Here is a 15,322-nt window from a genome sequence, read left to right on the forward strand (position 1 = left end):
AATAATGTAAAATATATATTAAGGAAACTTTTCCATTGTGAAACTTTTATCCATCATATCATACTTTGTAAAACGGTTATGTTTTAAGACCCATCCAGTATATTAGCCAAAGTATATCATTCGAAGTACAAAGTGCAGTATCATAAAGTTTGTACCCGTTGTATTATATTTTGAAATAATCGCGAAGTTCGCATGTCGTGAAAACATCGTTTAAAACGTGTGGTTTTACATAAAACGTGTGAAAACTGCAGTCGCGTGAAAAGAGCGAAACCGCCACTATGTCTCGAAGTAACTTTGGAACTGCGCCACAATTATAAAATGAAACTTGAGACTCTCCGAGACAAAGGTACCGGACTCGTTGCGGAAGAAAAACGCACTCGGTGACGACGAAATTAATATCACCGCTTAACGTACAACATGTATGTTCCGCGATGCGTCTCAAGCGTCTCTCGAAATTGCTGTGGATGAATGCACGTGTTTTTCATCCGTTGTTGCATTGCGGCGCGTTTCGTCCCTTTTTCCGTTGTCCCTGTTGTTCGTTTTACTTCTTTAGCCTCGTTTTATTTCAAGAATTTTCGAGAGGGACAGTTTCATTCAGCATGGCACTTTTTTTTGTAGTGCAAATTGAAGGCTGCAACGTGGCGTGCGTAAGAAAAATTACGGTCCTGCCTCTTTTCCAATGCAAAGAAGAAATTACATGCCATTTTTATTTTGACAAGTATACCTATTGATTACTGTAAAAAAAATACCTTGTCTTTTATTCTTATCAGGATTTTAAATTACAAATTTACTCATCACCCTTGTAATTTTATCGCGACTTGATTAAAGAAATAAAATGCTCTTTATATGTTTTGTTAATTATAATGAGATAAATCTTCAATCTTATGATGATTAAATTTGTTTGATCAACGGAAATTTCTATGAGTAGTAATGGAATCAAGTTAAATACGCATCTATTTAAAGATCTATGTCAGATCAAATTATCAAGTTTTATTTTCTCGAGGACTAATTTATAATAAATAATATTTCATGTAATGCACTCACAAAATAATTGATACTGACTGATTGATTTCGAATTTTATAATTTGTATATTTTAAGTCGTACTTACGATGATTTGAAATTTATTTATAATTAATTTGTATCATAAAGAATCATATCTTTTAAATTATAATTGAATTATAAGAATGAAATTATTAATATGTATTAGAAATAAAACTTCTAATAAAGTACTCATAAATAATTTGAATATACTTATTCATTCCAAATTCCATTTGAAAGTAATACTTTCATTTTCCCGGGTATTCATAGAGAATTCGATATTATTCCGTCCAAGTTCGAGTCTACTTGAAAGTGCTATGTTTATTTTATACTATGTAATCATAAAGAATTTTAAACTACACAAGCAAATCTGAACCTACTTGTAAAATAATTAATCCCATCACTATCTGTGAATTGACAATTACATAAATGTTTTTATCAGCTTATGTATACGTAAAATGTGTAAAATTAATAAGCATTTAAGATAAATAAGATTTATATCCTTTTTGTATTTTGTATACTAATATAAGGAACACGTCACAAAAATTCTCTTAAAATTTTATAACTATTAAAATACAGCTTCTCCCTCTATCTACAGTTAAAAGAATGTTGTGAAATATTCTCGGTGTATACACAGAACTAGCGTCTCGGTTACATTTCGTTTAATTAAATGAGAGTGCATAAGGTAAAAGATGCAAGCATATCATGTACAGATTTGTAATTTAAAATTTAATAATGTTAAGAACTTGATTTCTATTCACCAGTAGGACCAATACCGTAGAAGCGAGTAGATGGTTTCTTTTCAATGATCGAAAGCCGACTGTAACAGTAATCCGATTATAGGAACGCTACACATATAGAGAATTCTGCTGCTTTTTACAGTTTAAACCTGTAATCCTGATCCGATCGTGGAGAATTAAGACGACGATTACGTATTTGACAGGAAGAATAAGAAGAAAAATAGCTACTCCTGTTAAGGATACGCGCATGGTTACAGTATCAAACAAAAACCTTTAGAGTGGTAAAGAAAAATGTAGAAATTATATGAATACTTTTGCTGTTTACATTAGCATATCTCAAAAGCGAATATTTGCAAGAAATTTAAAATTGAGGCATGAAGATTTTCACATTTCTGAAAAGAATACAAATCTTCTTCTCCAGCATTTCCCTGAATAACGTAGAGAAACCAACCGTACCAAATAGACAAAATTTTAAACTTTCTTCAGTCTTTTGTCTCGACAAGTGTAGAATGGAGATGAAGTTGCGAACATTTGTAGTGACAAAAGTTGATAAACGTTAAAGTAAAGTAGAACATTCTCTGCTTCGAGTTGCATACTGTTCCGTTTTACATCTGTTGTTATCATCTTAGAGTTAATTAAATTCGGAAAGCGCAAAATTCAAAGAGACGGCGAATTTTAAGCCGCAAGCTTTCTGAAATAAAATCTTTCTTATTAAAAAAATTAAATTTTTTTAAAAACCAAGCAAATAAAGTATAGGGATGAAAAGAATAGGGAGTAATACATGTTGGCAATAACGAAATGTATTGCAACTTAGATTACGGTCGGTCAACTTTAAAGTAGCAATTTATAGCAAAAAGGAGACATTTTCCGTTGCTCCGTGAATCCCGAAAATCCGAATGCAATCCGCTTAGAGAAATAAAACGTAGCATCCGCGTATCGATTACGTTGGCTTCTTTCCGCCCGAGGTGTAGAGAACTCAGACATCACGACCGGTACCTTTTTTCGTTCAAAGAGAGAAACTGGGTCAAGCGAAAGTGTCTGCTTTTATTCCCTGAACGGAGAAATATATATGAAGATGAAATAGCGGACCTTTGTTGGGCGATGGGCGTTGACAAAGTACGAATAAAAGATTGCTTTGTTCCTATTCTTATATTTTTCGCTTGTAAAGTTCCGGAAAACAAGGCACTACGCATACTGACGTATGAGCGAGATAACGTTTCTACTTGTTCCAGTTGATAAGAGAAATCTTTCAAGATTCAATCGCTTGTAGGTTCAAACGGCTTGAATCGATGTTGGACGAGCGAAATGGTGACGAAGGCAAGGCAGATTGATCGGAAAATGCTATCGTCTCATTGTCATCGATATTCCATCGCAAAACGTCTATTCTTTCTATCACATTGTAACAAATATTTATCCTTATTGAGATTTAGAGATACGTATAATAGTTTTATACCTCACGTACGTACATTTTCTTTACATTTATTTATAATTTATAACGCGTCGCAATATTTTTACTTTATTAGTGTTTCATCCTTATTTTAATTACAGTTTTACATCTGTTTAATTAGTTGAGTCTTATCATAATATTAATATACACTAACGATTCAACACACTTTCATATTGTTTAATTTTAATGCTGATAAAAGACTAATGTCATACACGCGCGCGCACATAAAAATTAATTACCATTTTGTTTACAATTACACATTTTTTTCATTAAATTAAATCAGCAAAATAATCAGAATATATATTTATAGAATTTATGTACGTACATAAGTGTGAATCTTGTACATCCCAAATCTCTACATTTATTAATTTCAATAAAATTGATGGAAATTAAAAGCAAGTCATTTTTCGACTGATAACAAAGTATTGATTCGCTTGTCAGTGTAACTTCCGCCTGGAGAAATTCTTTTCCCTTTAGAACGGCTACTTCCTGATAGAAAGAGATCGAGTTCCCCGTTTTCTTTGTAATTCTATTGTGGAGCAGTCGTCGAGTATCGGATATTGTACATAGCCGTGCATCGTCCAGGACGATCACAGTGGAATGATGTAGCGATCGATTGAAAATTTTTTATCTGAGAGATAACGGTGTGAGGATAATTCTACGACCTCTCGGTGTCACCGCAATCAAGGTTTCCCTTTGGTTTATTTTTATCAAGAGCGTGTCTCTTTTATCAGGTGATTTTAAGCTACTTTTACGTTACTTTAATTTTGTTACGCCACAGTATGCTAGATCTTTTAGTATAATTACAAGATAACGCGATATTTAAAATTAATTTAAAAGAGATATTACCTGTAGATAAAAGCATGCATTTTTTAAGTATCCCTGTTGTTAATTTAATATACTATAATAGTAAAAAAGAAAACGGCATTATAAGCCCCTTCCTGGATGTAACAGCCGCTCATAATATCTCTATTTTTAGCTAACAAATTTTAGTGACTATAAAGAAATTATTTAATAGCCATTATGCAGTGGAATTAAAATGTATATATATATATATATATATATATATATATATATAATTAATAAAATTACTCTTTAATTCATAAAACTTTTGTCTGAAACGTTTTTCTTGAAAATGTTTCATTATATTTATGCATACATAACATTTTAGCATTTAATTACACATATCTACATTCTTTTTAAACCTGAGTGTATTATCATACAAATAAAAATGTTAATTTTTGTTGTTTAAGATTTATCGGGTATACATATTTTTAGTTATACAAAGTTAAACAACAGCATGAGATTTTACTAATGTAACCCCTTAAATTGACTTTTTAATACAACCTTTTTTGAAATTATTATATTAAAATATTCAATAAATTTATTGCAGTTTTACTACTAATCTACAGTTTGTATTGTATGTATTATGAATTTTCAGTACTGCACTTCATATGCAAAAGGATTGTATGTACACACATACATACATTTGCATATATTCTGAAATGTTTTCTCTTTGTGTTGAATAAAGTATATAATTTTAACAAAACACTGTTTTTTTAAGCAAAATCAATTCTTTAAATTTATTTTTATGAAGGAGCTACAATATCATTTTCGTTCTTCTTTAACTCATTATACTGTCACATTTTTATAAATATAACATCCTAAGACTTTAGGATCTAAGTTATAAATATTTCATAACTTTGAGTCTATGTTGCCATTCTAAAATTGAACAACACATTGACGAATATAAAATCAAATTTTTAGTGCTAATTGTTAATAAAAGTTATGGGAGATAATATTATCGTAATATTATCTTCTCTATAATACAGCTTTTCAGAAGCAAACTACATATATCGTTTATTCGTAAATTGCTTCGCCTTTAATTAATTTTGCGAGAAGTAGTATCAATAACAATGCCTAATAACGAGAGGCAGAAGGAAGAGAAATGCATCTATTATAAGATAAATATGACTAGCAGCGTGTAAGAAGCTGTAGACTATCGAAGGAAGAAGTATAGCGCAAATGCCGCTTTGAGAGAGGATTGGTGGAGCTATTATATGCGACACAGTCGAGTGAGATGAAGATACGGGACCCATCATCCCGGGCAAGCGTTTGCACTCTGCCAAGCAGCTTCTTCTTGTGAGACTCACTAGGGAACAAGACATGGCTACATTGTACACTCAAAGTCTTCTTTACATAGGTTGCTTTATTAGTTCAATAAAATAGGATTATTTAGCTATGGTTTATAGAAATTTTCTTGCACTCTCGAGTTATAAAAGGAGTGAGTTGACTGTTCGCCTAAATCCGGTTCTGCATGTAAAAGCTACGACATCATAACAAAGGATATTACTGTTGATTCTGCAGCATGTAGCCTAGCAATAACATGTACCTAGATATTGAAATAATGAATTTTATGTCAATATCTGTACGTCGATGATTCAACTTTAGTTCCTTGCACACTATCTTTTATCACAAACTCGTAAACTATTTGCTCAATTTTCATAAAACTTGGTCTATAAAAGTGCCTTTACAATGCTTTATTCGAATCTGAAGTCAAAAATAAAAAATGAAGAATAGAAAATCAAGTGGACCAGAATTTTAAAAAATAATCTGATTATTAAAAAAAAACTCGGTTTATAGCATTTCTAACATTTAAGTTTTCAGTTTTGTTTTATTTGAAACTTGTGCTGATTAATGTACCTGTAACAGCATCAAACTCTAATGAGTTTTATACAATACAAGCTTTTTCTTCATTAGAGATTACTATCTTTTTGACTTTCAGATTACATTCAAATTCAATTCTATAAATCTCTTAAAACCGAGTTTCACGATAATCAGATTATTTTCTTAAAGATTATTTGATCTGCCATATTGAATTTTTAATTTTATAATTCTAAGAACAAAATCCAATTCAGCGACTCCAAAACCCCTTAGAATATAAGATTTTTCATAAGTTACTTTGTTAGAAGGCTTCTGTCAAAAAATTAAATCAAATGCAAATTACGTTTTTTACTTATTTAAAACAGGTAGCATAATCTATAAATACATTACAAAAAAAGTCTCGTTAATATGTCTAATTTTGTACATGTATTAAGAAAGTTATAAGCAATATAGAAATTTTAAGTACTGGTGAATCCGTTACTAACGGTACGGGTACACAAAGATTGTTTACAAGAGCACATCTCAAGCTTCACTTGATATCGCGATCTGTGTACTTGTTTATCTTTTGATCCGACAATGTTTTTTGCTCTGTGAGTGACATTCGTCTTTACCGGTTTTTCCTAAAAATAAAAGAATTTAAGAAATAACTTTTTGTTTTTTAAACTATGGTTTTATCTCAAGAGCCATAAATCTAGAACACGTTAGAAAATATCTTGTATTGCCCCCCCCCCCCCATCATTCATATTACTATCTTAACATAATATCAAAGGCCTCACAAATGCAAAAACATTTTGTTCTTTATAACTGTAGCCAGTTATATATATTTGCGTAAAATTATTTATAGAAAGTATTTAAATTTATTTCACACTTATATTATTCTCATTAAGTCCAGTAAAATATTTGAATCTTACAGAGAACTCGATGTATGATCTCGCGCGAACGGAATCAGCGGTTACGATGAATAGTCCGTAATTTTCCTCACAGACTTGTGCGATGAATCTCAAGATTTCACGACGTGGTTACACTTCCGAACCATTAAAGTGCAAGCTTCTCGTGTTTTCCCGGTTTGGTTTGTGTATACTTTATGTAGGTATATCTCTACGTTTGCGCGCAATGACTCTGCGCTGTCGTGGAAAATTTCACATGGCCATAAAGAAATCAAGAAGACGGTACGCAAAGACGCTAGACCAAATAAAATTATATTGAAATGAAAGTAGCTGTAAGAAACCAAAGTAAAAATTCTGTAGTAAAAATAAGCGCGAGTTATCGATCCCCTTTGTACTCGAACGTCAATAAAATACTACGCTCAACCTCTATCTCCACTTTTTTTTTCTTTAATTTGAATCTCCCGAAGTGCAAGATCGAGGTCTATAAACTCCAACTTTATTCATAATTTATCTCGTAGGATAAATTATAAGATTATTGATCAAAATATTATTACATAATCTTTTGTTAAAACATCATGTAATAATATTGTAGAACTTACTGCAATTACTATAATTGATATGCGAAAAAGGAATTTGCTTGTTTTAATCCTGATAGCCAAATTTGTAATCAAATTCTGCCAACATAACATGACGACAGATAGATAGCAGAAACTGAATAGAGTATGTTACATATCACGACCAGATTGGTGGCAAAAATGTTGCGGGATCTACGCCAAGCCAATGTCACGATAGATAGTACGTAAAATCGTACGAGACGGATAATACGAATCTGCGCCACAAAATCTGAGGACAGATTTGTCAGCAAAAACTAAATAAACTGCAAGGCAACGCAATCTGATGACAGATTGTCAATAAAAACCGAGTACAATTTGCGCCACGCAAATTTGGCAGCAGATTTCTGCTGACAATCTACCGTCAAATTGCAAGGCGCAAATCCTGCTCGATTTCTGCCATTAATCTGTCATCAATCTTTATCCACAGTATTTGTCAGCAAAACTCGACCTTGATGCAGACACGGATAAGACCGGATTTGTCATGGTATTTCATTAAATCTGTTTCCCAATCTGCTAACATATATATTGCAGACAGTTTGCTTATCGGGGAAGTAAATATAACTTCTTAAATTGCAATTGCCAAATTAAAAGAAATAATTATACGTCCAACAATAAATATTTTTTTCCAATAAAATATTATGAACCATCCTGATTGCTATACTTGATTCAAAATTTACAATTAATTAATTAATTCTAATAATTTAATTTTTTAAATTATTTTTCTTTGTTGTTCCTGTTTTCTAATTTTCTTTATAATTATATATAGCAACAATAAGTAAATAATGATTTAAATAGATAAAAACTTAATATAATATTTATTGCCAAAGTTATCTTTTCGCTTTAAATACTATATTGAAATTATTATAATTTATTTTTAAAGTAAATATAAATAATAAGTTTAAAGAATACATACGTTAATTGAAAATAAATTAATTTCTTCTTGCAGTAACAATATTTTTATTGCAAGAAAGTATTCTTGCCGTACAAGAACATATATTTTTAATATAAAAAAATATTTATTGTCTCAAAAATAAAGTTACTTCTCGTAAAAAATATTTTCTTTCTTTAAAAAAGTATTAACATTTTCTAAAGATAACGTGTTTTCAATTTTATTTATATTTCTCTTCTCTTCTCTCTCTCTCTCTCTCTCTCTCTCTCTCTCTCTCTCTCTCTCTCTCTCTCTCTCTCTCTCTCTCTCATTCTTCTTCATAAAACATTTTTATTTCAAAAAACAATTTTTGTTTATCAATTTTTATCTATTCATTACAAGATAATTGTTCTTAATAAATTATTGTATTTTATTTGAGTAATAACAAGATAGACATATGTTGGGATAGGAATTTGAAAATTGCATTGTAAAGAATTGAAAATGGTCCGATGTCAGACTGAAACGTATCCAATTAATTAATTTTAATGTTAGACGAATAAATTTTCACCGGCGTACATGAACAGTGCCGCTCTTGGGCCTTGTTTTTTCCTTTGTTAATTTAATAAATCAATTAAATGTCTGCTAAAGACTATTTAAGAAAATTATTTATTTAAAATAAAACAATTTTATTTAAAATAAGTAATTATTTTCCGTATAAAATTTATTTATAAATTTAATTTATAAAACATAAATTATATACGTTTGTTACTATATTATTTAAATCATTTTTATTGAAACCAATGTTGTTACATGTGTTGAAATTGCATCACATAAATAAACATGGAGATTATGCAAAATTGTTGTCTAACGGACGATCCATCTTACTAAGCGAAATGCATTAGAAACTCCGAAATACTAACTTAAATTTCAGTGTTAGTCAAGCAAGAAATTTTAACTCCCGAACGAAACGTCGAGACGTAATGTCGTCGAGAATACGCTTCCATTTTTTTTTTTCACTTTACATTTTTCGTCCTACCTGCGAATGACCGAGGATATGATGTGAAATTTTATGCATCGACACCGAGCTATGCTTGTCACCTCCGGCGCGGGTTGGTCTATAAAATATTCAGATAAGATCTGTCGGTGCGCGGTTTTACCCTCGGAAGTTTAGCGTGTGCACGCGTGGGAAATAAAAGTGTGCTCTATGGAAATTGGAAATCGACGATGCCAACATCGACGTATACTTCCGTAGGGATTTTAATCTATCATTCTCGTACGAACTTCATTAATTAGAAAAATTTAATGCATTTAATGCATTTTTATAATATATGGTTGCATTAAAAAACTCGATATCCGTCACAATTACGAAAACTGTGCAAAAAAATAGTCTCATAATTAGTGAAAGAATATTAATGCCGCTATTTCATGCGGTGAAGAACATTAATCTGCAACACGACAGTAACACCAAAAAATGCAGTAATAGAAGGAAACATGGGAAAATTAAACATGCAGTGCACCATTTTAAAACTACGTGATCGTAATTTCAGGCCAACGTGAGATATGATTTTGAGAGAGTTTTGACTTGCCACTAGACTCGTAATTGGGACTGGTATCCCAATGGAGCTGTTTCATAATTCAAACGTATGCACGGATTTTCCCGATAGCGCAAAAATTTGAAATAAATCAGTGCCGAGAGTACAGCGCGCATTGAACACATGTGTGTGCATTAGAAGACCGTGTCGTTAATTTCAACCACATTTAACAAATATCTTATTCTTCTATCAATGTTAACAACATGTTATTAATGTTAATAACAATGCAAATACAATATTGACGCGATAAGATTTGCTTTTAATTTAATAAAAATATATATATATACAAATAGCATGTAATTTACATAAAAGCGATTGTAATATTCTTGCTGTGCTGTATTATGTTATGTTTCATACGCTTTGTGAATGTTGTATTATTGAAAATGAAATTAATCAACTAAGTTCTACTCAATTAAAAACAAAAATTATTATCTCAAGAATTACATTTTGCTTTTCTTTTATCTAATACTCAGCTTTCTGTAAATCGTAACAAAACAGAACGTTCTTGAAATCTGCAACGTGACATTGCTGTACCGTGAGCGAAGACTGATGTTATCAAGTATGCTATACACGTACAATTTTCATATGTTTTATTTATGAATTCAATCTGTAAAAAAAGCTTTACCAAATATTGGAAACAAATATAAAAACGAAATTAATATAACTTTAATTGACAAAAATGCAACTCAAAAAAGAATGAATAAAAATGCAAAACCACAAATATTTCTCATAAGCTTTTTGATTGCCTGTCGATTTATTAATATTTTTCTATTTTACTTTTCGTGAAAGAAAAGAAAACCGTCAAAGGAATTTGACTTTCTTTTTCTTACTCTCGTTCCGTATAAACCACACTTGTCTCACAAACCGCAACGTAACATCGGATATCAAGACGATATTAAGCGTCCGGCACACGTACGATTCCCCACGAGAGATAGGTTGTCTATATACGCACAAATGTATGTGTGAATCGATCATATAGTCCTATGACCCAGAACACACTGTTAAACTTCACATAGTTCAAACTTCGAGATGAGAAAGAGGAAGATGAGAATGTGGAAGAAAAAGTATATTTAAAAACTGAACGAAATTAATTAAACGTTTTAATTTACCACGAAAAAAAGTGCACAATTTTTCTACGAAGAAAGTAAAGTTTCGCAGTATTTTTAGATTTATCATTGTCGAGAAAATGGATATTATAAAATTATCAACACAAAATAAAATATTTAATTAAATATCTAACACTATATACATTATATTTGTGTAGTTTAATTTTTTATGCAGCATATTTTTTCATATGAAAGTTGGAAATGTAGATAGATAGAAATAATTTTTTCCTATAACTTCATATCTGAAATTTAAAAAATAAATCGAGTTTTGCTCGAGAATATTAAATCACTTATAACGTAAACAATTAACGTAAGCACATTTTGTTTATATTAGCTCATTAATGTCACACAGCAGATAGAATTGCTCGGTGGTTCTTATCCTATGTTTGTGTATATTTTATTGTACACTTGGAACAACGATTTGATAATAAAAATTGTTTCTCTCAGAAAATCATTTTAATTAATTTTAGCTACTTTATTTTATGCAAAGAATTATGTTAATTGTAATTAAATAAAAATGTGTTTAATTTAATTTCTCATGATTCAAGAAGTCCATTTTTTATGTTAATTATTTATGTAGAATTTTTTTATGTTAATTATTAATACACTATTTTAATTATTTTGCTATTATATTTTTACAAAAAAGTAATACTAGGCATTATTAAATTGGCCAGTAATAATTACTTATTTTGCGTATTAAAAGTATTAACAGTATTTTTAACACTAAAAATAAATATTAGTTTAATACTGTCTAGTATTACATTTTTATAAGGGTACAACCAGAGAATTAGCAATAAAAGAAGAAATACAAAAAATATTTTGAAATATTTACAATACATCTACGAATTATTTTATTCTCTATTTCGCATATATTTCTTCTCGTATTTTAATACTGATAGCATATTCGACGAGATCGACAGATCATTATTTTATAATCTAATTATACCTTGAATATCATAAAACCCGACGGAGCTCCATTTATCACGATAATTGATCGAGTACAATGCAAACGTATATTGGACCTTCTTGACTGCTATCCGCATTACTTATAATAGAACTATACCAATGGGCGTGTTAACGATTAATTTATTCTGGAATTCGACATTTCTTTTATGGAATCTCTTCACTAATAGATAGATGCGACCAACGACCTTCTCTAATGTCCTGCCCGTTTTTTTACCCTTCGGAAATTACCGCTTTTTCCTCTTGCCTTTGTTTCAAGCACAAAAGGACGATCTCGGGCTATTCTGAATTGCGCGAGCCAGTGATGTAATTGCCCGTACATATCCCGTAGAAATCATGGAATTTAAAAACGGTACGAATCCTTTGTACGCACGCGAACGATAATAATTTCTTGCGCTTTTAACAAAATCGGTCGGCACTGAATTTCCCTGCCGATATCGTTATCGCTCTGACCCACGTACTCGAGATATTTGCACATAGTCCTGAACATCGAAATTGCTATTGCACAAATATCCGCGTTATACACCGTTGCTGTTTGGTTTTATTTCAAAACATGCGTAGTTTGCAAAAACTAACGAGACGGGCGCTCAGAGCAATGGAAAAAAAAAGTAAGATTAACTTTGATTCTGTGCACTGTATCGTTATGCCTTTTTGTTAATCGTAAGCAACTAACGATACTCGGTTATAAATTGAAACATTTTACCATGGCGACGCCTTTAAAAGGAGTGGGACGCGCCACTAGTTAATCGATACATAACGGATTCAGTAGGTATATTTGCACACTCTAAGGACACGCTAGCGATCGTTAATTTTATTTCATCTCAATTCCCATTTCCGCGAGAGACAGGTTTCAAATAGGATTTGTTCTGCACTTCTGTATTTCCAATGTTTATCAATAATTTTTTTTAATAATGGAAAAAAGATTGTAATAAGATCAATTGGAAAGATTTTTATTAATTTAAAAGATTATTATAAAAATCTGTACTACATATTTTCTTAAGAACAATTTAAGATTATCTTTTAGCTTGTATTAGTACAAAAGAAATTTTTTTAATTTTAAATCAGACGAGACATTTTAGCACATATAGATTTTTCAATTTTGGAGAGTGTTGATTGATCCTGAAATGACACTCCCTCACTTACTGACGGAATATAAAAAGAACTGTCAAGGGCCAAGAACAGCAGAGTATTTTAGCAATTCAAAGTAGTCAGTCAAAATCAATCAATACTTCGGTCAATACTTTGGTTAATACTTCAGTTTCGAATTTCCAAGTTGAAACAATCTCTATTCGTGAAAAACGTAAGGATCATGCTCACTTCCCTTTTTCCTTTCACGTTTTAAAATTATTTTTACTTATACCTTTTCCTCTACTATTAATAAATTAAAATAAGGAAATACGAAAATATGAACAAATTATTGTTAAAGTTTAGATCTCTCTCTGCTGCGCTTTAGAAAAACTTAATCAAATACTATATAATTTAACAACAGTATTCGAAGGGTTGTTTCGATTGTCGCTGCCAATCAAAGCTGCCAATAATGTGATCTCCGTTTCTTTTAATAACAATTCTTCGGAGCACGTATATAATTTCCTCTTTCTAGTGTCCTCTAAAAGTGAACGACGACAGCACAAGAAGAGATTAAGATTTCAAATTAAATTGACTTGTAATTCAAATCAAGATTCTTCTCTTATTTCCAACAATTGGCACAATTATTGAATTATAAACAATGAAGTGTAACACCCGAACGCGCGTATATACAAACATAACAAAATAGAAATTAATCCTGCATTTCTTGATTATAAAACCATAAAGGCGATTTACGTAGATTTGCGTACAAACTTCGTAACCTTTTCGGAACCACATTTCCAATATTTTTATCGAACCATTATCCATCGTTTCCTCTCGTCAATAATTCTTAAATTTGCGCGACTGAGTCTCTGTCTTCTGAGTAAAGTGTTTAAATGCATTGACCCAAAAATAGGAGAAATATTATCAAGATTAGAGCGTAACAGTATATATTGCTTATTATTTATAGTTGGTAAGGTTAAAAATAAGGTATTGAAATTTTTAAAATTGCATTTTATAGAGAGTGAAAAATATTTGTAGCTTCTAATTACAATTTCAAAGTAACATTAATCTTTTTTTCATTTTAAACTTTACAAAAAAATCACTTTTAACCAATTAAATCTTAATTATTGCAGAAAACATACGTCCTGATTGATTTGCGGCATCGTTTTCAGCATCTAAAAATCTAAAAAAAACATTTTATTTAGGTCAAAATAATTTTTGTTTATAAACAAGTATTATCAAACATTTGCCATTAAAACCAAACATTTCTGATTAAATGCAAATTTTGTTTCAACAGTCTCAAATAGAGATTGAACAAACTGACAAACGAGAACATATTAAGAGAAAACGATGGCTTTTACACTATGACGAGTAAAACAAAATCGTCGGGACAGGTGGACATATCACAAAGTCAACGACGTAACGTGATCCTCATCTTCTTTTTGTTCCAGGTTTATTTGAGATGGACGGTCTGCTGGTGCCCGGCACGATGTGCGATCACGAGTTTGTCAGTTCGCAATCGACGCCACAATACGGACGATTTTACTCGCCGCGGTACCCGTCCCCCTATCCGAAGAACATCCGGTGTTCCTACCTCTTCCGGGCAAGGTAACTAATCTGACCTACTCCTGAGCCCACACGCTCTGTTCCGGTGGGAAGGGGCGGGGGGGGGGGTCTAATCCGTATATAATGCATCTCCGCAGTTAATCTCCGCTGTCGCCATATATCTGCTGCTTTAGCGCATTTAATGATGACAGTTTGTAATCCTGCTCGCGGTTCATTAACACCCAATCTAACGTCGTCGGAGGACGTCTGATATTATCAGACTCAACATATTTGTTTCACACCATTCAAAGAAGAAACATTTAATTTCGCTCAGAGCGCTAAAACTCAGCAGACGAGTTTTAGATACTAGATCATGTTGAATTTTGATACTGCCGCGCTTCTCTCATCATCAGAAATTTTCCGGCTTCCTACCTAGCTCAACTTTCGTCGTTCCTCATCTCGGTTCCTTGTTACGTGGCCGCCGAAAGTTTACGTCCGTTCTGTCGCAAGCCGTTTCGTAGCATAACGGCATAAAAGCTGCACCCGCACCCAGCTAGCGGAAAAACCAGCAAGTTCTTGGCATGATCTCTCACAGGAAGCGTTGCTATTCTCTAGTTAGTTCAACGAAACAACACCAAGGATAGACTTCATATGAAAATGCAACGATCCAGTGACAAAACGCTAACAAGCGATAAAATTAATTTACCAAAGTATACGTAAAAGAAAAATACACAGAAAAAATGTCTATGCTTGTTACAACGATATTCTCTATGTTTGGAAAAGACCTGT

At 31.6% G+C, this 15,322-nt stretch overlaps 1 protein-coding gene across 1 annotated transcript in view; it reads left to right on the forward strand.

Annotated features, from left to right (window-relative positions):
* LOC105833926 (suppressor of lurcher protein 1) overlaps positions 1-15,322 on the forward strand; it is a gene marked incomplete at its 5' end in the record, with an annotated part of 356,824 nt that overhangs the window by 171,743 nt on the left and 169,759 nt on the right. The window contains one exon of the mRNA XM_028192272.2: positions 14,440-14,596. Coding sequence (XP_028048073.2) covers positions 14,440-14,596 — 157 coding nt within the window. The remainder of the gene's footprint in view (positions 1-14,439; positions 14,597-15,322) is intronic.

Source organism: Monomorium pharaonis, chromosome 1, assembly GCF_013373865.1.
Source record: "Monomorium pharaonis isolate MP-MQ-018 chromosome 1, ASM1337386v2, whole genome shotgun sequence".
In the NCBI taxonomy this organism is placed as follows: Eukaryota; Metazoa; Arthropoda; class Insecta; order Hymenoptera; family Formicidae; genus Monomorium; species Monomorium pharaonis.